General features: G+C 41.4%; 1 protein-coding gene across 1 annotated transcript; it reads right to left on the minus strand.

Moving 5' to 3' along the window:
* Positions 1 to 1,257: 1,257 nt before the first annotated feature.
* Fam115e (family with sequence similarity 115, member E) lies at positions 1,258 to 15,562 on the minus strand. The gene is given in 8 exon segments (NM_001009534.1): positions 1,258 to 1,867; positions 3,760 to 4,097; positions 5,380 to 5,619; positions 5,891 to 6,104; positions 6,986 to 7,083; positions 7,364 to 8,328; positions 10,681 to 11,317; positions 15,532 to 15,562. Coding segments are annotated over 7 exon segments (2,745 nt in total). The 5' UTR covers positions 11,304 to 11,317; positions 15,532 to 15,562; the 3' UTR covers positions 1,258 to 1,600.
* Between the last annotated feature and the right edge of the window lie 9,067 nt (positions 15,563 to 24,629).

Genomic DNA, 24,629 nt, shown 5'->3' on the forward strand with positions numbered 1-24,629 from the left:
CTTACATTTGTGTTGGGGGTATCAGGATCTATGATTAATAGCCCATTTCAGCCATGTAGAGATGAAAGTCAGTTCTTAATAGGAAATTTTACAAAACAGGTAAAAACATATATTCAGATAAGGGCAGTGGAACTAGCATCCTATGATCTACCTTATTGATATAGTAATTTTTCATTTTATGTGTATTTTTACAAGGTACACACATGTATATATACATGTGTATGTCCCATGTGTGTTCATGTGTGTATGTATGTATGCACATGGATGTGGGGGGTAGAGGTTGATGTCAGGAACCTTTCTTCTTTCTCTTCCACTTTTTTTCTTTATGGTAAATCCCCTGATCAAAGTCAAAGTTTGCCTGTTATGGTTTGTTTGCTATCTAACTTGCTTCGAGGATCCCTTCTCTCTACCTGCTAAAGGTGAGATTACAGATAGGCCATTATACCCACTCAACTCTTCTGTGGGTTCTGGGTATCCCACTCTGGTCGTCTTACTTGTGTGGTAAGTGCTTCAACTGTTGAACCATCTTCTATTTTAAATTTTTGCTCTATCCCTAATTGGTCACCTTAAAATTTAGGCTTCCTCACCTGGAGGCTGTATTTGTATACATAGCTATTCAATGTTTACACATCATGGAGTTGCAAAGACATTTATTCTCCGAAACAGAAATCTAGTGTAAGTTTCTGACCACAAACTGCAGCATATCATACATAGATTTCATAGTTTGTATGGCATAAGCAAATCAAATATTTACTTTCTTGGTCTTAGTCTATCTGATATTAATAAAAATGTTTTTAAGGATAACAGATATAACTTTCAGTGAATCATTCAGTTATTTCTCAAAGGAAAAATGTCTGATATTTGGTAAGCAGTGTGGCCACTGTGTGGCAGAGGTGAGGTGTCTACTTGTGGTAAAAGCTACATGCTAAGAGAACAATTCTCAGTAATATTATAAAGACACATATATATTTGTATATATATGTATTTATATTTGTATATATGAATCCATATCACCCACTGCCTTCATGGAGTATATATGTCTATGAATTTCAGTGTGTTATATAAATGCTTTAACTTCCAGTAACATACTAACTTGAGACAGGCCCGCCTGTGATAGTTCATAAGTGTTCCTGTGCACAAAGGTTCACCTGAGTTAAGCAAGCGAGTTCTTCACCACAATATCACTAATATTGACAAAGCAGATGTTAATCACCTACTCTGTTGAGACGACTCAAACAAATGATATTTGCACATTAATTTTAGGAAGAGCACAAAGTTTTTATAAACAAAATATAGTCCTTCAATTAAGTCTTTGGCTTTGAGCAGCTTTTGTGAACAAGCAGAGAACATAAAAAAATGCTAAACAAGAAGGTCAGGAAACAAATCGCACAGTTTAAAATTAATCTCGAGGCAATAGATTGAGTCAGCTACATTGCAAAGTTTGAAAGCCGCTGCATAATTTAATCTCTACCCTGCAAAAGAATTAAGATGATTCTAACAATGGGGGGTCGCCCCTAAAATTGAATTTTGTGGAACCATGAGAGCTTTTCTATTGCATCTCATAAATGATCTTCTCTCTGAGAGAACAGCTAGTGTGTGTTCACTCTGTATGTTCTGTACTTTCGGCTGTATACATTTTCATGGGGTTTTCCTGCCACTCTGGCAAAGAGGCAAGGCTTTTGGCCACAGCATGTTGGACAGGCCAGCCCCAGGCTTTAAAGAAAGGGGCTAGATTCTTCTGTACGACCTCAGAGAACTTCTTCACCCACAGATTCATCTTGTCTTCATTGTTTTGAGGAAGGCCAGTGAGGGTTTGGTAGTTAGCAAAGAGCTGGATGAATGGCTCCCACCCAAACCCCTCCTGGAGCTGCAAAGAGAAGGAAATGGCAGAGTGACATACAACCTGCAAGTCAGCTCCCGAACACGTGCATAAAATCACATGGTGGGTTTTAGTTATAAACCACGCTGTTATGATGATCTAATTTGTCAGTGGTCTCTCCTTTCTTTTCCTCCAGAAGCTTATCCCCTGTGATAGGTGTCCTATCTCAAGCTTCCTCAGTCCAATCTCAGGCAGGTTTTGTACTGTGACTCATTTGATTCATATCAAGGTCTCAATAAGTGGCAATTAATTTAAGCAGTTATTACCATTGCTGCTAAGCCTAATGCTGAAGATCTGGATCTGACTGACGAGAGTGATATCCTTTCATCTTGTGCAGCTAAACATTGGAAATGGAGTGCTGGGATTATTCCACTTTAAATGTGATGCCTCATAGTTTGGGAATCTGTGACCCTTGGGAATAACAGCCTTGAGCAATCCAGCTCCAACCGGTTCTTTTATTCTTGCCCAACTGTAACCACAGCCTGGACTATTAGGAGATGATTTATATTAGCTATAACCAGGTATCGATGGAGCTGTGCTAAGAGGCACATGCATAGACAGTCAATGAATGTTCATACAAGCCACATTAGAATGTCAGGCAGGGAATAAACGTTGCAAAGGAAAATAATAAGAAAAAATCCCCAAAGGCTTCAGAGAAACTCATGTTAAAAGCTAAATGGGCGATTCTTGATATTTATAGGATGCAAAACTGTTCCTCAGGTGGAAAAGGGCATCATTAGTAAATGTCAGTAGTTATGAGCAGTGGTGAGCCATTCTGAAGGTGAGATGTTTGCAGCTGTAGCAGATTGGGTAACAGGTGAGGACTGGAACTGGATGTGTGGTGTTCTACAGGAAGGGGCAGGGAACTACTGGTGGGTTTCAGGTTTATAGCACTTGCTGGCAGCACTCTGCATGACTAATCCAGTTGAGAAATAGGGAGACTATGAAAAGAGTACTGGAGAACCAGATTGAAAGGTGCGGAAGAACTGATTTTACTTGCGACATTGGAATATGGAACACCAGTAATGGGGGAGGTGGCTACCTGACCAGAAATTCAGTCTCAGACCCCAGACCAGTGGTTTGTCTCCAAAGGCTTTGAATTGATCATGAATATCAATGTTTTAACTGACACCATGATTGGGTCCTATAGCTTTTAAGACAGATTTCCTATTAACAAGGAAGCTGATGTGATCCAGAAGTTATCTCAGACTCCCTGAAATCACAAAGGCAGTGAAAACCCAGAGACAGAGTGCTATACTGACTAAAGCATTAAAACTGGCCTCTAGATTTGTCTTTACTAATTAATTAGGTCAATTAGGTTATCTTATCTCTGTTTCCCTGGAAATATGAGCACGTAGTATGGCTATGTGAATATATTTTTCAATGTGTTTCCCACAGATAGTAGGGAAGTGGTGGGGAAGGGTTTTGAAATGTTGTAAAATACTGCATATTACTTATTTTACAATGAAGTACGACTTCATGCATATGTGATGTTTGCTTAAGAAAATGGCATTTTGAACAATTTGTTACCATGCTACTGTCCCTACACTCTAATACATTGTTGGAGTAGGGTGACATTAATTTCTCCTAAGCTATCAAGGATGCTCAGGAGAATCTATTTGCATTTGGTTAAGTTGTGTTTCAACATAGATTGTCTGAGCACAGCTCTATAATTCTGCTGTGTTTTCCATAATGATCCCATATATTTTATTGATTTCCACAGAGTAGAGAAGAGGAAACACACTTAGTTATCCACATCATATGTGCCATGCCTAACCTACAAGAAGATCCACCATCTACCCATCTCCCTACACTGTGTAGGGATCTTGGGATTACCAGGAAGTCTGGTGGTTCCCGCCCCCTGAATATATACACAGTACCTGGAGATAAGTTTCTAGAGCTGTCCATACAATCCAGTTACTCAGAGGTGCTCCCTTGTTCAGATGGTCTTTGATTCTCTGCTTCCTAAGCTCGGGATTCAGTGAAGGATGCGCTTGATCCCTGGGGATGTTTAAAACCGTCTCGTGCACATAAATACTCCAGAGATTACACAAAGCTTCAGTGGTGTGAGGTCGAAAAGTCCATCCAGGCTTCTGATGATTGTGGCCCAGTTCATGTGTCACACCCCAAACACCATGTGACCTTATTTTGAACTCATTAATGATGCCTTCCACTATAATAATTAAGCCCATAATTGGGTATCCAGAATGAAGAAAACCTGAGGGAAATACCAGGAAGTAAGAGGAAAAGCGACACATATGATGCCTTTTTGTAATTTGCATCTTCACTATCACCCCAGAAGACCTAGAATATGAGTAAGTTCACGTGGGCTCTACCCACCACCTAAGCTTATTTGCAGCCCATAAAGCTTTCTTCTCTGTTTCTTAGACAGAATTTGATGTCCATCTGCGTTTCACTGTGAATGGTTGATTATGTGGAATGTATTGCTGGCTGACAGCACTCATTATTATTTCCTTTATTTTCAGATGGGTGATGTGTGCATGTCATGAGGTCTTATGTCTAGATGAGGAAACACATCAAGAATCTTCTCCAGGTTAGTCTTAATCTTAAGGAATCATTTTTGAAGGTCAATTAGTTTTTCCTCATTGTTCCCTCCACAACGATTATTTCTCCTGTTTTATTCAGCATTAACAAGTCCTCTTGGCTCCTCTGAAAGGTACTGAGTACCCATCTCTTGTCTTTCTTCTTCCCAGTACTGTTTTGTACACTGTGTAAAGATTATCCTTGTACTATTCAAATACTGACTTCTCTGCCCCGTATCTGGCTACATTCCAGACATGGCACTGTAATGCTTGTTCTAAGTTATCTCCTGCCTCAATGTTGTGCAAACATTGCTCCTATTTACTCTCTTCTTTGTCAGTAAAAGCTGGTTAGCCAATGGCTGGGTAGAAGAGAGGGAATCTGATTCCAGCCAGGGTGGCAGAGAGGGGAGAGAGAGAGAGAGAGAGAGAGAGAGAGAGAGAGAGAGAGAGAGAGAGAGAGAGAGAGAGATTCACCATGAGGAGAGAGTTCAAAAGACACCATAGAAAAACACTTGGGTTAGAGAGAGTCAAATCAATACTAAAATGCAAGTAAGTATCTTGGGGATTGGCAGGGAGGTAACCAGATTATCTTCTAAGATTAGAATAGATTAATAACTGCCAGTTATTGTGCTGTAATGCTTATCAAATAAATCCTATAGTTTCTTCTCATTTGTTTGGGAACTAGCTGGGATAGAGAAAAGATTATCACTTTTAGAAATGCATTTTTACTTGCCCAACTTTGACTCCATTTAATTATGTTCCTTAATAACATGGTTTCATGTGGTTTTCTATGTGAAAAATTTACAGATTTTGCTTTTCAGTCTTACTATCCCGTAACTCTTTGTATGTTTGAGATTTAAAGGATGTGGACTATGCCCCCTTCCCCAGCTGGTCTCCATAAAATTATGTCAGTTCAACTGAAAGTCAACTCTCATAGATTTACCATGAAGTACCTACCAAATGAAATCTGCTTGTCAAGTACAATCCTCTCAGGTCTTTGGAAAGGGAAGGGTCGGGCTGCCAGTTTGGCTACAGCCTTTACTATCTTGTCCCAGAGTTGGAGCAGTGGGTAGGGGTCCTGAAGGACTTTGAGGTTTACTGTTGGAATTGTCAGGATGATATTGTCTGTGGCTAGTTCTCCCCACGGAGCTTTGCTGTGTTCGATCAGATTCTTCCATTCCTCCTGGGTCGTCTTACCTGGAAATAAAGGTTACATAGCCTGACCCACACCATCTTTTTTCTAGATTTCAACTTTGACTGTAGACCACACAGTAATAAATCTCCTTTGTCTTTCCATGTCTCCTTTCTGATCTCCCAGAAGGGAGTGTTCAGATTTTCATTCCACTTTCTGTCTTGAGACTCACCTTTCCTCCAATCACTCCATTGCCTTCTCTCAAACCAGATCCCTTCTTTTCCTCTAGTTTTCCCTCAGCTTTGTTTCCCATTATAAAATCCGTCTTCTACTTACCCAGTCTGAAGTATGGAGCAGACACAGCTCCACTGATGGTGACAGACACATTATCCTGATTGTATTTGTCGGGCACCATGATGTAAAGAAGGCCCCCATAGAGCCAGGAGATGGACGTCTGGGATGAAGTTAAGTGGTACACATAGGTCATCACAGGAGGACGGATGTAAGTTTTTGCTTGGCTTATGTTGTCTATGTGGCAGCCAATGAGGACCTATCATAGTGAGCACAAGTCTTCATGAGAATGACAGAACCATCCTCTCTTATATATAGTTAAACAGAGTCAAAGTTGAGGAAGTAAGAGTGGATTTCTAAAAGTGATAATCTTTTATCTATCCTGACTAGTTCCCAAATAAATGAGACAGAAACTGTAGGATTTGTGTGTGTGTGTGTGTGTGTGTGTGTGTGTGTGTGTGTGTGTGTATCTAAAAGACCTGGTAGAGGTGGAAAGAAGATAACCTCAGAATGATAAATATCTCATCTCATGCATAAGTAAAATATTAGTACCATTTATTCACTTTCTTTAGGGCTCCCTTATCTGTTCATAAATACTTGGGGCTTATAAAAAGGCAAAAGGAGTTCCAAGGTAAATATTAACTCAGAAAACACACTGCCTATGGCTATGTCAGAAAACACTCTGCCTATGTCTATGTCAGGAAACACATTGTCTATGGCTATGCCATTTTCCTTGGGTCTCAAGAAGAGATGACTATGGAAATGGTTTATGGAGTTGAAGCTTGGAAAATATTTAGATAATATTTCAGATACCCCAGGAAAGAAAAACAATGAGAGAAACTTTGATAGTAAGGTAATAAAAGAAATGAGTCTCTTAACCATCTATTGTGTGCCACAACTCAGCTTTTTAGTGACTATTGTCTTTGTTTATTAAAAAAATAGTGTGTTTCTGACCTATGTCTGGTAAGAACGTTGGGAGAATCTAAAATACTGCTGAAGCGAGGCAAGAAGATCTACACAGCAAGTTTCATGACAGCCAGAGCAACATAGAGAAACCCTGTTACAAATAAGAAAAAAAATATGACTAGACGAGGCGGTAAAGTTGCTATGGACGCGTCAGAAGGGAAACAAATGCTTTACCTTCAGTTTGGCATGAGTGGCTTCAGTCGGAAGTGTTACTTGTGCAACCTGCCCTTCAGGTAAGTAGAGTCCTGTGCTTACCCAGGAGTTGTCGTTGCCTGATGAGAGTCATAAGAAAGGTTGTAGTCTTTCCATCCACGATTCCACCTTCTTCCAAAACTCCCCAAGCTCCCCCAATCCTAGAGCTACAGGATCTCCCAGATGTCCTCAAAGTGCCCCAGCTGCCTGTCTTCCTAGACTTAACTTCGCTAAAGATTATAGAGAAGAAAGAAGATGGACTTTGGAGCGGTGGGGGGGTGGGGCACCCTGAAGTGATGCTGAAGCTAGCCGGCTCTCTTTCTTTATGGGCCCAGGACCCGCTCGCTCTCCATTTCTTACCTGTGCTTATTTTAATAGTCATTGGAGATTCCGTAGGAGGTAGTAAGGTGGGAGGGGGAAGTAGCTGAGATCTGTCAACTCCGGATTTGAATAATTCATAAGCCAGGGACAGCAGAAAAGCCTGAGAGCTGCCCTTTGTGATTGGGTGTTGCTCAGTCACACTTGGGAAGCCCTGGCTTTGGATCATTTTCAGGGCATGTTCCTTCACAGAATCGTAGATGGAAATCCTCTGATGCGTCATTTGAAACATGTAGAAACAATCTTGTGAGAGCTTATTCAACCAGCCCTCTTGTAAGCTACTACCCTGGCTGTGGATCACGGACTCATATTGAGACAGGGCTCTACGGATGTGATAGTTTATCACCTCAGGATTGGGGACTGGGAAACGGCCCCGCTGGACCACCTGGCTAATGATGCCAAGGCCAAAGCGTTTAAGGATGATGTTATTTGGGTATTGTGTCATACAGTTAGAGTCTGGGTTCCTGCGGCCCCACATCCAGGCCTCTGCACCAATTAGCAAGCCTCCACCTTCTGCAACAAATTCCTCTACCTTCTTGGGATCTGTTTTGCCCAAGGAGCAGCTGCAAAACACACTCAAGTCATTGGTTAGAAGTTCTGTTTCACTCCACTCGAAACTGCTGTTTGGTAACACAGACTTCAGTGCTTTCATTTCTGAAGCTAACCCAATTCTGCCTGTCTGATTCCCCATCAGCCAGCGCAAAGCATTGAGTACAAACGGCAGCATAGTTTGATTAAGTATCAAACTCTCATGCCCCGCCAGCACCACCCGACCACGGCCGAAGCGGGCAGCTGCAAGAAAGCAGTTGAATGAATTGTCTACTCCCAAGGGAAATGCTCGCTGTCCATGCACAAGTAGCTGGGAGGGGACTGGCCCTGTCTCAATGTCCATCTCAGACATCCCTTTCAGGAGCTGCTGCTGGTCATACTTGAGCTCATCCTCGCACCTGGAAAGAGACAGTTTTCACATCAGTGCCTGCCAAAGAAGTGAGTATAGCATTGGTAGGTCAGCAGAGACCTCCCTGCATCTCAGCCCTTTTGGTCCAAAACCTTCAAGAGCAAACAGAGGAGAATGCTATTTTTACCTCACTAGGATGCATCTTCAAATCATTTTTAACTGAGAGGAAAGGTAAGGTGAGAAGGGAAGAAAGGAAAGAAAAATGATAAAACTGATCACAGCAGTTGTGTGTGCATATAAATAAACACCAAAACAAAACACTGCAAAACCAAAGCAAACAGACAAAACCGAATTATTGAGCAAAAGGTGGGAGGAAATATTTACAACATGTTAAAAAGTCAAAGAGTAGCATCTCTAGTACTACGAAGAACACCTAATCAGAGGAAAAGATGGACGTGGAAAAAAAGGAGAGGAAGAACTTTAAGAAAGAAGTGAGAATTGCTATAAATGCATTGGTAACAGAAAATACAAGTGAAAAGTGACATTAATATCAACCAAAAAGTCAAAATATTCGATACTCATAATAATATAAGCTATATTTTGTCATAGATTAATATGGTTTTTTAAAATGGCAATTTTCAATTTCAATAAACACGTCATAAACAAATACTTTTGAATCCAGAATTCACCTTCTTAGACTAGGTGGGAAACTTGTATGTGATATAATTTATATAGATACTCATGTGGAATCTTTAACAACACATGTTAATAATAATTTATACCTTTGCTCTCCTCCATTATGTGGTATTTACTCCTTTTTGTTTAGTTTGGTTTTCATTTTTTGACACAGGGTTTCTCTGTATATCTCTGCTTGTTTTAAAACCTGTTCTGCCTGCCTCTGCTTTCAAGTGCTGGGATTGGACCAACTTCCCCCCCCCCCCAAAAAAAAAAACTTTAGTTACTCTTAAAGCCATCTTTTTGGAGTCAAAAGCATTGGGTAGTTGGTTCAATCCTTCAGTCATTGAAAAGCCCCCTATTTTTCTAATTTTTATCTCATCTTTATGTAGAATCCTGCTCTGTAGGATACTGCAAGGCTGGCCCTCGCTATCTCACCACACTCTGCTCCTGGAGAGAGAGGTTTCTGAATGTAAAGCTGCACAATTTATTCATGTTACATTTTCCTTGCTATTTGTGGAATAGGTTGACATTGTATTTGATTGACTGATTGATTAATTCATTGATTTATTGATTCATTCATTCACACTTAGTCCCTACTTACAATGTCAGGTCCTGCACAGTGTTTGAATAATACAATGGTAAGGAGAACAGACACAATTCCTTTTCAAAGTCTCTCTGTATGAGGGGGTATGTGTATATACGCCTGTTTACTAGTGTGTGTGTACTCACATCTGTGTGTAGACACAGATTTAAGAGTGTGCATGCACATACATGGTGGCCTGAGGCTGATGTTTAGAAATCTTCTTTGATCACTCTCCACCTTATCTATTGAGGTTGGATCTCTCAGTTGAACCCAGAGCTTACCTGTTCACATAGCCCAATAGAAAACTTCCTCCGGGGATCCCTTATCTCTGCCTCCTACCTACTGGGATCATTGGATGGCCTCCATGCCAACCTAGCATTTATGTGGTTGCTTGGGATTTAATTGTAGTCCTCACACTTGCTTGGCAAGCACTTTTTTCTTTCAAATCATCTCCCCAGACATAAAACAAACACAATTTATATTTTATATACTTTGTGGATCTTTTCATAACTTCCCTTTTAAGTTGTAACCACTTCTCTCTAATTACTAATAATGAGGCTATTTAATTGTAAGTACAACAAAATACCCTGACCTCAAGATATTTAATAACCAGTCTACTAGAGAACATAAGATATTGTGGCTTAACTACTGTGGTAGTTTGTATAGCTATGGCCCCATAAACTCAAGTATAAAATAGCACTAGGGAATGGTACTCCTTGAGAAAATGTGTCACTGGGATGGGTGTGAGGTTTCAGAAGCTCAAGGCAGTTCCAGAGTCTTTCCTTTTCTGCTGCATGCCAACCTAGATGTAGAAGTCTCAGCTTCTTCTCCAGCATTGTGTCTGCCCGTGGGCTACCCTGCTTTTCATTGGGATGATAATGGACTAAACCTGTGAATGCGTAAAACAGCCCCTAGCTAAATATTTTCCTTTATAAGAGTTTCTGTGGCCATGGCATCTTTTCATACAACAAAACATTAACTAAGAAAACCACCATATGTGATAATTGCATTAGTAATTATAATTATTTCACTCTGTGATAGCCAATTTATCCACTGTTAGGCTGAAATCTCCTTTAAACATGGGGTAATTGGACTGTTATTTAACAAGAACGAGATTCCCACGAGGAAAGCATCACTTACTGGACGTAGAGTGTGAGATTGGGTATCTCCTTAGAAACCTTGAACCAGTCTCTATTCCCAGAGATATCTGTGAAATACACTCCAGCCACACTTGTCACCTGGTTTCCAGGAAAACTGGACAGCACCTTTTCATGGCCATGGTGAACAGCCCAAGTCAAAGCCTGGCCCCCAATTAGCAAGCCTCCTCCATTCTTCATGAACCGGATCAGCGTCTCAGTCAAGGTTTCACTGTAGGCATCAATGCAATAAACTCCAAGAGCCTCTCTAGGTTCAGGCTGAACCACTGCGTTTACCCCAGAGTCCCCGAGGATTTTAACTAATGATGCCAAGGAAGAATGCACTGCAATGGGAGCCTCCGGGGAGGGGCAGAGCCAGCTCACTGCATTGAGAAGAAATGGAGCCAAGCCAGCATGCAGCAGGTAGCTCTCATGGGACAGGACCACCAGGCGGCCGTGGCCATAGAAAGAGGCAGCAATGAGCACCTGGTCCTTGTCATTCACCATCACTGGGAAGGCTGCCTCTCCAGTAAGGAGAAGCTCACTGGGAGTGGGTTCTTTGGGAAGATTCCAACTGGTCACTCCATTCATGAGGGCCTCAAAAGCAGCATCAGGAGTTGTTGCCATGGTTCTGCCAGCTGCTGCAGAGGAAGCAGAGACTCAGCATGGTGAATGAATGAATGGATGCCAAATAAATGTAATCAAGAAGTGTTTTCACAATCTTACACAATGAAGTCTGTACTCAAGCTTTGATTTCCTCTGGAGATCTTCATCCTCAGGATGCATTTTCACTCTTTGCTTATTACTTGCTATCCTCTCCTAACTTCCACCCAGATGCTCACTATGGCTTTTTTCCATTGTCTTAGTTCTCCTCTCTTCTAGCCCCACGATGCCCACCAGACACTGTACTTAGGGCTACTCTTCATGTAGAAGAGCTGTAATGACTCCCATGACTGACCCCGGCCCAGACTCCTGTGATGTACACAACTCTTGTTTTCATAAGCATATCAGTTCCTACTGCTATTTGTGAGGAACTGAGCTCATCTACCTTCTCAAAGGAGCAAACATTTGAATTTATTTCCTTCTGTGTAAAGAAGATACCATCAACCTTGAGAAGTTTGATGTAAAGGTTGATTGATTTGTGTAGAGACTGGCATAGGCATCTGCATCTGTCAAAAGCTGACTTCCACATGCGTATCGCTCTCCCCAGTTGCTCAGAATGATGGAGAACAGCCCAGTTTTAGAATCTTATTTGCCCTCTTCCTCTCTCTACTTCAAACACCCTATCATCAAACTTTGCAAAATATCAGTTACATCTCTTTCCACTACTGGCGCCTCTAACTTGTTCCCGAATCTTCAGATTTCAGGTGCCAATTGTAATTATCAATGATCACACAAACTCCTCGTCTGGTCAGAAACTTTCTGTGCTAGTTACTGTCCAGTTGACACAACCTAGATCCACCTGGGAAAAAGAATCTCAAACAGGAATTATATGGATCAAGTTGTCCTGTGAGCGTGTCTTGGGATGATTGTCTTGATTGTTAATTGAAGTGGAAAGACCCAATTTGACTTGGAGAGGCATCATTTCATATGTTGGGTCATGGACTATTGTAAGAGTAGAGAAATCTGGCTAGTTCTACAGCAAGTCAGTAGTAGGCATGATACATGCATCTGCCTGTGTTCATGACTGCGGGTGGATGTGGTGTGATATCCTTAAGCTCCTTACCCTGTGATGCCCTTGACACGATGGACTGGACCCTGGAATTATGAAGTCAAATAAAGCCTTCTTTCCCTATGTTACTTTTTGTTAGGGTACTTGTTAGCCCAAGAGACATGTAGCTTGAAATGGTGCCTCACTCCTTGGAAATAGGAACCCTGCTTTCAGCCCACAAATGGAAGTCTAGGATCCTCTTTGCATGACTTTTCAGCTCTATATTCTGTTCTATTCTCAATAAAGACTCTATTTAAAAAGCTTGTGGTTTTTAGTGTACAAGAGGTCATTTCGTGTAAAATGCCATCCCCTTCCTCCCCCTTTTTGCTGTTTGACAATACGAATTTACTAACAATAAAAGCCAGATCCCAAAATTTCCGAGAACAGAGACTTGTTCTTAGAAGGCGTGGGGTACAGGATCTTTAGACTCAAAACATGGCTTTGATTCATGTCGAAGTCAGATTGTGAGCAGGCATCGCCTTCCCAGTGAGATAACTTTGCGCACTCTTAGATATGAAGAAAAAGCTCTTTGCTAAAGTGCCTAGATTGCTGGGGCTAACGTCCAAATAAGAATTAGGGCTGAGCAAAAGGTTTTAACTTACACACACCTAGGCTTATGCGTTCATCAAACACTGTCATCTTTAAATCTTTGTCCTGGCCGAAGGTCACACTGTGAACAATTTAAACAGAGACAGGAGACTACAAGTCTGGTTGCTTAGGTAGTAAGGAGATTTACACAGCGAAGCTATTGCCAAAATTATTTCTTAGGGTCATCTTGCCCATCTAGTAAAATTATATTTTTTTCTGATAAGAGCACAGGTGACTTAATGGCAGACTAGGACTTAATGATGATTGTGACCCAGTGCTGCCCCCTTGAGCTGCCTTTGCAGGTATGACATTGGGGAAGGGCATAATGGCTGGTTAGAATTCAGGACAATCTTCTTTGTTGTGGGAATGGAGCCTAATAGGAAAATAAACATGTAAATTCCAGCACCCTAAATTCAGCTTATCTCTAGCTGGTTAGGATACTTAGAGGCATTTTGGAGGCAGTGCTCTTTAAGCTAAAGTCCACTTGTGTAACCTAATGTCTCTTAAGCAAATTGATTAGCCAATCCTTTGTAATAGTGGTTCTCAACCTGTAGGTTGTGATCCCTTTGTCAAACCCCTCTCTTTAATTATATTTACAGTATAATTCATGAGAGTATATTTCCTAAATGAAGGAAATTCGTGCAAAACTGATGGAGAAGAAACTCAAAGAAATAAAATTGATGTTAAAAAACAGTGGTTCTCAGCCTTCCTAAGGCTGTGACCCTTTAAAACAGTTCCTCATGCTGTGGTGACCCTTAGCCATAAAATTAGTTTTGGTGCTGCTACTTTATTACTCTGAGAGGTTTCCCAACCAACACGTGAAGTGAGAGCTTTGTTCATTTTGAAAAACATGAAGGCCACAAAAGACACCCCAGTTTCAGCACTAGCTCGACATGTCAGCTATAGTCGATGACTAGTTTTCAGACAGTTAAAAGACCTGCCCACCCTATGCAAGTTTCAGAAAGAGCAGGTGTGAGCACACTATGCCCTGCATGCTCTTTCTATAGCTGTAGATTTGCCAGTGTTCTACCTAGCACATGGGTTCTTTGGACTGTTATTGAGGTAGCCTGAGACATATACAAAGAAACTTTTACTTGAACAAAGAAATGGGAAAGGTCAATCAACAAATTCCAGGAGGAATACTCCTCGAAGTCAGCATCATTTCAGAAGGAAATGAAAGGTTTAAAGACTCATCTACTGTCTTTGCTTGAAGGTGGAAGGATAGTTGGAACATCTTAGGAGATCTTATCATAAATTCTCAGTATGGTAGAATCAATCCAGAACTGGGAGAGAGAAACACACAGTCACCCACCTAATGATAGGAGATGGGAGGCCATGAATAGGATAGATGGTCTACAAAAGCTGCTGACTTCAGCATCTGTTAAGTGAGGGATGAGGAGAAGGCATCTTGGGTAAAAGGACACAGGTAGAGATTTGTCTTAAGGATATGGTACACATCCCTATTCAAAATTATTTAACAAGCTGGGTAAGATGGCTCAGGGAATTAAGGTGCTTGCCTTTAAGCCTGACAACTTGAGTGTGATATCTGGAATCTACATGGTGGAAGGAGAGAACTGATTCTCAAGAGCTGTCTTCAGACTTCCATATGGGCATCACATCTCTCTCTCTCTCTCTCTCTCTCTCTCTCTCTCTCTCTCTCTCTCTCTCTCTCTCTCCGTCCTCCTCCTCCTCCTCTCCTCCTCCTCCTCTCCTCCTCTTCCTCCTCTCCTCCTCCTCCTCTTTCCTTTGTTTTTTCAAAAGCATGATCTCTATCTAACCTAGGCTGGCCTCAATTCTCTAACTGATGATGGCCTTGAACTTCTAATGTTCCTGCCCTTCCTTCCTGAAACCCAACATAAGAAACATGTACCACTGCACCCACTTTTCAGTACTGAAGATCAAATCCAGGGACTCATGCATGCTAGCCACACATTTTACTAACCAAACTAACTGAATCAAGCCCAACACTTATGCCTTTAGTAATACATGGGTCCAAGTCCACACCACCTCTCTGTGAGTTATGGATTAAGTATGTATTTCCCCCTCAGAACTCATGCAAAAATTGATTGCTAATGTAATATCACTGAGAGTTGTGGGGCATTAATAGGTGATTGGGTCTTCGAGAGGCATTCTACCTTACTCCAGGAACACCGTTCATACATTCAGGAATGAAGCATTCTTTCTAGGATCTGAATAAACCCCAAGAAGATGGGTTTGCATAAAGTGAGGCTTCTCCTCACACTTCTTCTCCCACATGAATTAGTTTGTCTTGCCCTTTTTCTAGTATGAAATAAAACAATATAAGTCTGACTCTTACCGGTGTGGCTGCTAGATCTTGGACTCTGCAGCCTTTGGATCTATGAGTCCACATTAGCATATTTTCTTTATAAACCACTCCTTTTAGGGTATTTTTTACAGCATTGGAGAACATAATAAGCAGTGATCTTAGCACAGCCCAAAGCATAGCTCTTAACTCTAAAATCCAAAGAAAGGATGCTTTTATACCCTCCTCCATACCTACACAGCAAATATTTTGGTAAGAGTCACATCACTCACCTGTATGTCTTCTGACTGTAGTTCAGGTCTCCTGAGGAGGAGAGATGTCTCTGTCAACTTAGGGTGGACAAACTGGAGATTCTGTATATAAGAAGGGAGGTGTGTTCACCTTGTCCTTCCTGCTTCCTCTTGGAAGGGTGGCGCTTGGGTTAGAGACTTTGTTGAACCTTGGAGGGACACTCAAGCTGTACTTCTTGTAAGCCTGTGAGTCATTTCTTGAGGGGTCTGCATTCATAACCCTTGCTGAAGTGACTTAAGCTCTGAGATTTTCTAGTTCCTTCAGGTGCAGCAGTAGCTCAATTTCAGTTATCACCTTCTTCCTCTTTAAACTGGTCTGTCTGTGTGGTAAGCAAGGAGATCTCTTAAAGTTTCCATCATATTAAACAGTAAACAAGAAAAATGCTAGCTTTAATTATCAACCCGATTCAAGAGAACCTTGAATGATCCAGCGAGAGAGTTTCAATAAAGAATTGTCTACATTGGGGGTTGGTCTCTGGTTATGTCTATGGATGATTGTATTTTTCCCAAGAACCACTTTAAAAAACTTTTTATTGATTCTTTGTAAATTTCGCACCACACTCTCCAGCCCCACTTAGCTCCTCAAGCCTTCATATTAGCCCTCTGCCCTTGCAATGACCTCATCCCGAGAAAATAAAAATCCGAAGTACACAAAGTACAGAAAAGAAAAACACCGCCACCACTACCAACAACACTCTTAGTGGAAGCTGAAATGTGTCCTAGTGTGTTGCACAGTATACCATTTTGTCCACATGTTTACTTGTAAATGCTCATTGCAATGAGTCATTGGTCTGGTTCGAGGCCTCTGGCTTCTGCTACTTCGCTGGGACTCCTCTCAGATATCATGTTGTTATCCTGTGTCATGGAGATCCTGCAGCTTTAGATTTAGAGCAGAAGGACCTGCTCCTTTATGAGTTCCAACATCATTGTTGGGGTAGATGTTGGGTTGGGCCAACTCATAGCCCTGGATCTGGGCCTGGATAGTAGCTGAGTTGCTCAGTCTGCCAGTTCTCCAATACCCTCACCACCAGGGTGAGCTCTCCAGCATTGCCCCAAGTAGCTCACTCAATGCTGCAGCCAGCAATAGGCAAGGCCAGCTCCCCCTGCCCCCCAACAACCCAACCACTACCAGGGTCTGGTCTATTGTGCTGACCAGGTAAGTTACAGGGCCCTCCCTCCCCAGTGCTGCAGCCTATGAGGGACAGGGATAAGTCTCCCATTCACAAGACTCCAGAGCTAGCTATCTCTGAGGGGAGACAAGGAAGGGTATCTCTCCCTCACCCACACCCATTCCACTGCATGTCAGATGAGAGACAGTGACAGCTCTCCTGTGCTAAAGCCCTCAGTTCTGGCTGGCTCCCATCCATACCATGAAGGTCAGCTCTACCTGCCTGGGAGGGTTGCAGGACCTGTTTTCCAGAGTGTTGCAGCTAATAATGGGTGGTGCCAGCTCTCCTGAGTGCTGCAATCAGTGAGGAGTGGGGCCAGTTCTGCAGAGCTCTTGGACATCAGCATGGTTCCTGGGAAATCCATATGGTCTTTGGTAGTAACATGGGCTATAGATACCAATACAGACCCCTGCTGCTGCATGGCCACAGACATGTCCTTCTGAAGCAGCATGGTCAGGGACTTCACCATGTCCTCAGGTGGCATCGCAGGCTACCCACATCAAGCCTCTCCACCCTCGAGTCTCCAGAGCTGCTTCTCTTCATTGTGCTCAAACCATTCCATACACTTTCTCTCCCATTCCTCCACCTCATACTTGCACATTATAGTGGCTTATGCTGCAAGGCAGGCCATGAGGTTGAGGGGCCTCTGGGTATCTTTAAATGTTTATCCAACCCAAAGATTACAAAGGAAATAAATTTCTGGCTACCATTAAACACAGCACAGTAAAACTAATTCAATGTAGAGTCAAGCAGTCTCATGGCTGAATGGCCACCACAACCTACTAGAGAGATTAGCAGATAGGCCAATGATAAGAAGTAAACACAGCAGTACACGTCCTCTCAGTTGTGGATCTCATTTCTGCAGGTACTGTAACTCACATAGTGGTCGATTTTCTCAAAGGAAGAGGACACAGGCCCACTGCCACGTGTGTTTGTTACTGGTTCTATTGATGGACAGTGTAGTTCATCATTTCCCAAGGAACCAGAACAGCACCCAACCATCTTCGTCTTTCCAGTTCTACCTCACTTCACAGTGCATAAACCTCTTGGTTTCTCTTCATCTGCCATTGTTCTGCCACCTATTTGCTTGCTTCTTTCACTCTACCACCTACTTACTCACTTCTGGCTGCAACTGGATTGACCAGGATCACTGGGGACCAGTCATGGACTGAGGTATTGTTGTGGCACTTCCTTAGCACTCCTGGGTCATCAGAGACCTTCTAAGATTCTCTTAATAAAGTTAGTTGATATTGGAATATTCGAGCCACTGTGGTTAGTATCATTCCTTAGGCAGTGTATGCAGAGCTGTTAAAGAGTAGGGGAAATGAGCTGAGTACAAGCAATAAAGTGAGAAGCAATCATTTATTCTCCTTCTGCTCCTGACTATGGATTCAATTGGTTGTTTCAAGTTCCTGGTACCTTGACTTCCTCACCGGACTGAAACCTGAATTGGTGAGCTAAATAGACCCTTTTGCTCCTATGTTTCTAAATGAAACTTGGACAATGGTTAAATATTATAAACAATAGTGGCTGACTGAGGCAAAGGCTTTAAAATATGAGTGAAGGCAGTGAGATCTTCAACCATTCTGGGCAAACCCCACTGAAGAATTTCCTGAGAAAACCTGTTCTTTTTCCTTTGACCTTCAGTGAGGAAACTGGAATATCAGTACTAGTGAGTTGGGTGGCAGTCACTGTGATGAGAGGCACAAAACAATGTAGTGGAATAGGTCATGGGCTACTTAGCTGTGACCCCTCTTAAGATTCCCAGGCACAGTGCTAGTTTATCCACTGACTCACCAAAAGGCAACAGGTCAAGCATCATTCACTAGAATCTACTCACTAGTCCACTGGCCAAATGCTTACTACCTAATTTGCTGAATTCATTTGTTTCTTTTTGCTGCTTATAAAGTGCTCACTGTTTTGTACCAAATGAGGAATATAGCTTAATAAATTATAAAAATATCTATGTAATTTAAATTTGGGCTAGTTTTTATTTTAATTAATTTAACTTATTTTTCTTTTTGCATGTGTGGGGGACATATTCATGTGAGTGTGCATGTTTGCATATGTCTTTGTAGGGTGCTCATGGACAAATGTGTGTGTATGTCAAGGTCACAGGTTGAGTGTGGGAATCTTCCTCAATGGATCTTTTACCTTGTGCATTATTGCAAGGTCTCTCAGTGAACCCAGATCTCACCAACACCACTAACATGGCTAGCTTTCTTAGTTTGAAATTTTCTTGTCTGTGTCTTTGGAGGCCAGAATTACAGAAGCTTTCATGCCCTCCCAACACTGACTTTAGATTTGGAGGTCTTCACATTTGTGTGACAAATACTTTCTTTACTTTTGAAGCCTGCTCTCTGGCTCCATACTTTATAATTCATACCTGCAATAGGAAGAACTACTGAAAAATCTTCCCAAATATGTCAATAGTATAGAATCTGAGTCAAACAGAGTAGGTAAGTGGTGAAGAGGCCTTTAAGGTCAGGAAAGGTAAACTTGTACACTACCATGCTTATTTTTAACTGACATACAATCATTGTACACAATCTGGGAATGCACAATGATATTTCTTTTTTATTGATATTTCTTTCTTTTAAAATATATCATTTTTATGTATGTATATGTCTGTGTCAAAGTATTCAGAGGAGTTTAGGGAAGCCAGAAGATTCTGTTAGAGTCCCTGGAGCTGGGGTAAAAGGTAGTTGTTAGTGGTCCAATATGGATACTGAGAATTGAACTCTGTTTCTACCATGAAGTATGGTTACTATACCCAGTGAAAGTCCACTGGGGAAACTTGATTTTTCTTTCCTTTGTCAGTGAGTATCAGTTGCAGATAGCGTCTTGGTTGTGGCTGGGTCTGTGTATACTTCCCCTTCTTAGTACTGGAAATCTATCTGACTTGAACTTATACAGACCTTGGGCATATTGTTACAGTCTCTGTGAGGTTATATGTGCATAAGCTCCGCTGTGCACATGAAATGTTACCCACTGGCTCATATCTCTAAACACTTGGTCCCCAACTAGTGGTGCTGCTTTGAGAGATCATGGAACCATTAGGAGGTGGATAGAGCCCAACTGCAGAAACTGCATTGGCATTACTGTCCTGACAGTAATTGTCTAGCAAGGTTCTGCCCCAGTATGTCTCTGCTTTCTGGTCTGCAGAGGGGGTAGGAGCCTCAGATGTACACTACTACTAGCATGCATTTTAACAAGCTTTGCCTTCATGAGTAACTGTATCCTCTGAACTGTGACCAAGAGAAATCCTTTCTCCCTTAGATTGTTCTATCAGGAATTTTGTCACAGCAATGCACCTATAACTCATATGGTGGATTACATCATTCCAGGAATTTATCCATGTTTTCTAAGATTTAATTGGCACATGATTGCCCATGAGTTTCTCCTATGAGTCTTTTATTTCTTTGTATCAACTATAATGTTTCCTTTTACCTATTAAATTCCTTCTTTCTCTCTTGTTAGTCTATACAAAACCTGTTGCTTTTGTGATTTCATTAAAAAAAACTCTATAAAATCAATATTTTGTATTGCTTTTTGAGTGTCAATTTCATTTACATATATATGCACTGGTCTTTGTTCTTCAAATAATCTTCCCTGATGCAATAGACTGTCAAAGTCTTCAGATATTATATTTGAGTCGACTTCCCTATTTATTTCTAAGAATTTTTGAAATTACAATTGTGTGTATTCAGCATTAAGCACATTCATGTCTATAATTGTTATTTCCTAGCAACAAATTGATCTTTATTAATATACAATAATTTTTTGATGTAAAGGCATTTTTTTCAGCTGTACTTACCTGCTTCTCCCTTCTTGCTTCTGTTTTCCTCCACAGTAAATCCTTATTTTCTGTTTACAAATTCCTTCACCATTGAAGAGAGTTTCTTCTCAGAGCACAACATTGGGTCTTACCATTAATCTATTCATCCTCTAAATTTATTTGCATACATGCTTCTTGCTGATAGACAAGGACTGTCTCCTGCCATTTTATAACTCTTCAGTTGCTTTCCATGTCTTTTATGCCTTTCTTCATCCCTTTTGGTTTTCTGCTTTCTTTATTAATGAGTTTTGATACTCTTTCTCTTTTGTGTATCTGATCTATAGAGAGAATTATTTTCCTGCTGTTTTCATGATGATGGCTACCATTCTTTCTCTCATTCAGAATAATTATTTGTCTTAAACACTTAGAGGGCTGAGATGGTGTAACAAATTCTCTTGATTTTTGTTTTCCCTGCAAAGGCTATTTCTGCTTCACTTCTAAAACACCTACTCACTGAGATAAATGCATATGTATATTGGAAATGGACTGAAAATAAAGTTATGTGTTAGGTATTGTATATACATAACATGGAAGTCCCTCTCTATATATACATTCCATTATATATTATTTCATGATCTCTATCTATCTATCTATCTATCTATCTATCTATCTATCTATCTATATCTATGGTATATGAAAGTATGAGGAAGAGAAAGAGGATTAGTGGGAAGGAGTGGGAGAAAGCAGTGTAGGGTGTATGAGGTGAACATATATTATACAATAATGTGCAATATATATTATATAGAAACCTAAAAACAATTTTCAAAGAAGAGATTACAAAATCTGGAAACCAAAGTCTTAATTACCACATTTGAAAACATTTATGAGTGTTCCCCATCCATCTTTCTATTTGCTGAGTCCTCTGGAGCAAGTCAAGAGGCTCCCTGAGCTGCCTGCTATCCCAAGGTACCACCCCCAACCACTCCTTCCATCAGATCTGTGGATCCTGAACCATACATTGTAAGCTTCTCTGCTCCCTGAGTCCTTTGGGAACATTGAACTGCCACGAACAACCTGTTATCCTGAGTGGACTTCTTTTCTCCCACGACCTCTCTGCCCACCTTCATTGGATCTGTGACTCTTGAATCATATAGACCTGCAGATCCTGAATCACAACAACCCAGGAATGTCCATCAGATGACTGCTACACCAAGACCATCAAGGTTAACCTCCCTTCTAATACCTACTACAGCAGGAAAATATAGGAACTAAAGCCATCTAGATGACCAAAGACTCTTCAAAGAACACAATTCACGAAAGCCAGGGCAATATGACAACTTCTGAGCACAGCTACCCTACAACATCAAGCCCTGAATATCAAACACAACTGAAGCACAAGAAAATGACCTTAAATCCAATCTTATAAAATGATAGGGGCCTTTAAAGAGGAAATGAATAAATTTCTTAAAGAAACACAAGAAAATATAATCAAACAGGTAGAGGTCTTTAAAGGGGAAACAAATAAATACCTTAAATAGATATATGAGAATACAATTAAACAGGTGAAGGAAATAAACAAACCTGGGTAAGACCTGAAAGGGGAAATAGCAACAACAAAGAAAACATAAATTGAGGGAATCCTGGGGCTGGAGAACCCAGGAAAGAGAACAGGAAGAACAGATGTAAGCATCTTCAACAAAATACAGTAAATGGAAGAGAGAATCACAGGCATAGAAGATACAATAGAAGAAACTGATACAATTTCAGTCAAAGAAAATAAATGTTAAATCTAAAAATTCTTGACACAAAATGTTCAGGAAATCTGGGATACCACGAGAAAATCTAACCTAAGAATAACAGGAATAGAAGAAGGCGAAGAGTCCCAGCTCCAAGGACCAGAAAGAAATGTAAACAAAGCCATAGAAGAAAACTTCCCCAAACTAAAAAAAAGATGCCTGTTAACATACAAGAAGGTAATAAAACACTAATTAGACTGGACCAGAAACAAACACCTCCTGCCACATAATAATCAAAATGCAAAATGTATAGAACAAAGAAAGAATATTAAAAACAGCAAGGGAAAAAGGGCAGGTACCATACAAAGGCAGGCCTATCAGAATTACACCTGACTTGTTAACAGAAACTCTAAAAGCTAGAAGGGTCTGAACAGATATCTTCTAACCTCTAAAAAACCCACATATATCAACCTAGAATACTATACCAAGCAAAATTCTCAATCACTGTAGATGGAGAAAACAAGATATTTCAAGACCAATCCAAATTATATCTATCCACAGATCCAGCCATACAAAAAATACTAGAAGAAAAACTCCAACTGAAGGAGGATAATTACATCCAAGAAAACACAGGAAATAAGCAATAAGGTCTCTGGATGTTCCTGTTGTGGTAGGCATTGGGAGGGAGGTTAACCTTAATGGTCCTGGTGTGACAGGCCTTTGATTGGTATCCTTGGACTGTGTGGTTCTAGATCAGCAGGTCTGTATGGGTCAGGATCTGCATTCCTGATAAAAGTGGGCAGAGAAGTGGCAGGGGAATCAGGTACACCATGGATAGTAGACTGCTCAGGGTAGCTTGGGGTGCCCCAGAGAATTCAGACAGCAGGGAAGATGGGTGGAGGAAGGGAAGCTAACCTGTATGCTTCAGGATCTGCAGGTCTGATGAAGGTAAGCAGAGAGGTTGTGGGAGAATTGAGGTCTGGAGGAATAGCAGACTGCTCAAGCAGATGAGTGGAGGAAGGAAAGTTAACTTATATAGTTCAGTATCCACAGGACAGATGAGGGTGGACAGAGAGGTAGCTGGAGAATGACAGTCCACTGTGGATGGCAGACTTCTCAAAACTTTTGACCCCCAATTTATTCTGTTTTCAAGAAATGCAGGGACCATGGATGAAGCAGAGCTGAGGGAATGGCCAACCCCCAAACTGGCCCAATTTGAGACCCATCCCATGGGCATACCCCAATCCCTGACACTATTAATGGTATTCTGTTAGGTTTGCAGACAGGAGTCTAGAATGGCTGTCCTCGGAGAGGCTCTGCTGACTCAGATGGATCTAAACACCCAGAACCAAACAGTGGATGCATCTTTGGGGACTCTTATGGAAGAGTAGGGTTGGGATTGCAGCCCTGAAGGGGATAGGAACTCCACAGGAAGACTAACAGTGTCAGCTAGTCTGGACCCTTGGGGTTCTCAGAGACTGAACCACCAGCCAAAGAAGATACATGTGCTAGACCTAGGCCTCCCGCACATATGTAGCAGATGTGCTCCTTGGTCTTCATGTGGGTCCCGAACAAATGGAGCAGGGGCTGTCCTGTCCATGGTATATATTCTTCTAGCTGGCCTGCCTTGTCTGACCTCAGTGGAAGAAGATGCACCTAGCCCAGCAGAGACTTGATGTGCCAAGGTGGGGGATACTCAGAGCCCTCCCTCCCTCTCAGAGGACAGGGGAGAAGAGTAGGGGGAAGTATTGTGGAAGGGGAAGATCTGAAGAGGGCAGTGAGGGGGATGTAAAGTGAATAAATAATAAAGAAAAGGGGGTTGAAGCTTAATTTAATTCTGGTGTTGAGATGTGAAACCTTCAGGGTATACAAACACACACACACACACACACACACACACACACACACACACACACACACACACACACCATCTGTGTATTTCTTGTCTTTTGTCCTGTACACATAAACATCTTGCATGAAGAAGGCCATTACAAGATTTGGCACTTTAACTTTGCATCTCCAGAGCTGTATACCAGCTAACCTCTGTCAAGTGCCTAACTCTAGTATTGTTATAGCAAAGGAAAAACAGACTAATGCATACTAGATGTTTTTCTATGGGTAGATTGATTGTGTTTGTTCAGCTCAAGGGGCGGTTGCATCTGGCCAAGTGACCTTTTCTGAGCCAAATATAAAGTCAGCTTTTATTGTGGTTCCATGATATCTTTGGTTTCATATTACTTCTTTTCTCCAGCAGGAGGGAGGTCACTAATTTATGCATACTCCAGATATAGGAGCTCACAGATAGGCACTGGAGCACCAGGAATGTTAAACATACAGGGTTGTCTGATCAAAGGGAGAGATAAATAATCTGTTTTCTACCCAGAAGGCTGGGAGCAG

The sequence above is a fragment of the Rattus norvegicus genome, chromosome 4 (genome assembly GCF_036323735.1).
Source record: "Rattus norvegicus strain BN/NHsdMcwi chromosome 4, GRCr8, whole genome shotgun sequence".
Taxonomy (NCBI): Eukaryota; Metazoa; Chordata; class Mammalia; order Rodentia; family Muridae; genus Rattus; species Rattus norvegicus.